General features: G+C 40.6%; 1 protein-coding gene across 1 annotated transcript; it reads right to left on the reverse strand.

Annotated features, from left to right (window-relative positions):
- Nucleotides 1-383: 383 nt before the first annotated feature.
- HTR1E (5-hydroxytryptamine receptor 1E) lies at nt 384-1,751 on the reverse strand. The gene has a single exon (XM_050316638.1). It carries the CDS (start codon nt 1,707-1,709, stop codon nt 615-617), a length of 1,095 nt encoding a protein of 364 aa, XP_050172595.1. The 5' UTR covers nt 1,710-1,751; the 3' UTR covers nt 384-614.
- Between the last annotated feature and the right edge of the window lie 920 nt (nt 1,752-2,671).

Raw genomic sequence — 2,671 nt, forward strand, 5'->3', positions numbered from 1 at the left:
CTTTGGAATAAAAAATGAGATTAATTTTCAGATGCAATGAACTGAACTTGGCTTTCTGTTTTGGGAGTGTGTTCCTGAAGAAAGGAATAGTTTATTCTGCTTCAGCCAAGCTGGAAATGGTGGTAATTTTCCTTCAAAGCGGCAGTTACAGGATGCCATTTAAAGTAAAGATTTGTTGTTTAGCTGTCAGGGCCACAAAATGTTTATTAATTTTCGAATATATATTTATGGGGTTCAGTTTATACAGTGCATGACAATTTAGATGTTTGATTCTTAAATGGAAGAAGTATAAAAGTGAATATTGTTGTTTGCTCCTTTAATCATTGATTACACAAAATGTCTTAAACATCAGTATCTAATAGTAATAATGTCTTTTTTGTTGTTTCATTTCTAAAAAATCTTTTCCTTTGTAGAATAATTTTATTTCAAACCCTTTACCATGAGTAACACTAGAGATTAAAAAAACCAGCATAATGAATTACAGGCTGAAGATAAGTCAAGCAAATAGGCAAACACAAAAATCCCCTTTATCAAGGGAAATGGTGACAAAGTCAAATTATTTTGCTCAATTTTAAGGCTAGGAGTCACGTCAGCATCATCATCTCCCAGTATTTTTATGTATGTTCCCGACACCTGATAAGCTTTCTAAAGGCCAGCTTGAAATCCTCGTTAAAGCTCGTGTACAGCAAAGGGTTGATGAGGGAGTTAACATATCCAAGCCAGGTCAAGAAGTCCGCTACTTCTGGAGAGACAGTGCAAATGTGGAGGCCCACAAGAAGTTCCTTGATGAAAAAGGGCAACCAGGACAAAATGAAAGCACCTAAAATCAGCCCCAAAATGCGAGCAGCCTTTCGTTCCCTCGTCGTGGAGATCTGCTGCCGGTCGCCAGCCAGGTCCAAGTCATTCTCGAAAGGCGGGATCCTCACGGACGCATTGATTTTGTCAAACTCTGTGGTCGGGTCAGACGTGGAGAAGTCCGAGACGCAGAATGTCTGCGTGAGCTTGCAGCTGGCAAAAGAGTTTTGGCTGTCTGTGCTCCTGTTGCTGAGGTGGCGGCTTGAACCCCGCTTTTGGTAAAGGCTCTTTGCAGCGTGGTAAATTCTGTAGTACAGGATCAGGATCAAAGTCAAGGGAATGTAAAACGCCCCAAACGTGGAATAAATAGTGTAGATTACGTGATCGTGCTGAATGCGACACTCGCTGGGAATACTGATGCTGTGGTGATTTCTCCAGAACAAAGGGGGCATTGATATGAAAATGGAGATAGTCCACACGGTGACTATCATCAGCCCAGCCCTCTTTGCCGTTCTTTTCCTGGCGTATTCGATAGCGTCTGTGATTGCCCAGTACCTGTCCAGGGCGATGACACACAGATGAAGGATTGAACACGTGCAACAGGTCATGTCGACGCTAAGCCAGATCTCACAGATGAAGTATCCCAAAGTCCATTTATCTATCATTATGTAAGTGATGCTCAAGGGCATGACGAGAACAGCAACAAGGAGATCTGTCACAGCTAGTGAACATATGAGATAATTTGCTGGCTGGTGGAGCTTCTTAGTTGTGGAGATTGCTGCAATTACAGCAGAATTCAGCAGCATAGTCAAGGTTGTGATTGTGGCCAAGGTCAGGGTAACAAGCATCTTTTCAGTTACTGTTTTTGGCTTTGCAGCCACACTGGCTTCAGTGGTGCAATTTGTGAAATTCATTTTCTCCTCCAGGATGCAAGAAGGTGCTGCTTCAGGTAACGAAGGGTTGCAGGTTCAGAAGTCATCCATTTAGAGAGATGTTCCAGGTGCAATTTTTTTTATAATCCCATATTCAACAGAGCAGCAAAAAGCTTCCAGGTTTCCTCCTGTTCATTGTTTTCCTAGAAGATAAAAATCACATCTATTAGTCAATCAAGGATAATCCCACCTTTTGGTACAGAGTTCTACACTTCTAATATTACTACCTCAAATAAAATGTTGGTCTGTTTTTCCTTCTTTTCTCTTCTCTTGCCTTTTCTCCCCCCTTTTCTCTGCATTCATGGTTCACTTTTTTCCTTCTCCAAAGGGCCCTTTGGGCCATATTTCCTGCTGATGTGAAATGGTTATTCCTTCTTTGGTTTTTGAGATTTTACTTAAAGTGGGAGGTTGGACTAAGGGACCTCCAGAGGTCCCCTCTCACAAACATGTCTGTGATCTTTGTGAATTATGGATACCAGGAGCTAGTCCTTTTCCTGCTTGTTAAAATACATTCCAGCAGATGAAGAGCTGAGGAAACTTGCCTTTTCATTTCAATTGCTGTATGAGAATCATCAATTACTTTTATATATCACCTTTGAAAAAGAGCAGCAGAGGCATGCCAGCATTTCATAGTTTTCCATTCTGCTTTTTCATATCCATGTCTGTATTAATATATTTGAAATTGTGCTTAAAAACTTCTCAGGTTACCTTTATCATGCAGGTTTCAAACAAAGTTTAAAACTTTATGGCGAATGCTTAGTTTTACACATCACTTCAGTGTTGCTAGGAGCTTATATAGTTTTGTCTAATTATTCCTGACATTTCACATAGCCCACTGTGAGCATCTTTAAAGAAGACAGACAAAAAGATTTTGCCATTGCTTTGAGATTTCTATCTAATTGTGCTCCCTGTCAAGGAGTCCAGTGTGATGCAAGGTATGAGTT

This window comes from Myiozetetes cayanensis, unplaced genomic scaffold (genome assembly GCF_022539395.1).
Source record: "Myiozetetes cayanensis isolate MyiCay16 unplaced genomic scaffold, myiCay2020 scf2-11, whole genome shotgun sequence".
Classification (NCBI taxonomy): domain Eukaryota; kingdom Metazoa; phylum Chordata; class Aves; order Passeriformes; family Tyrannidae; genus Myiozetetes; species Myiozetetes cayanensis.

Bases quoted from the DNA above. Each gene is read 5' to 3' on its own strand.
- HTR1E (XM_050316638.1), bottom strand. From the start codon at position 1,709: ATGAATTTCACAAATTGCACCACTGAAGCCAGTGTGGCTGCAAAGCCA.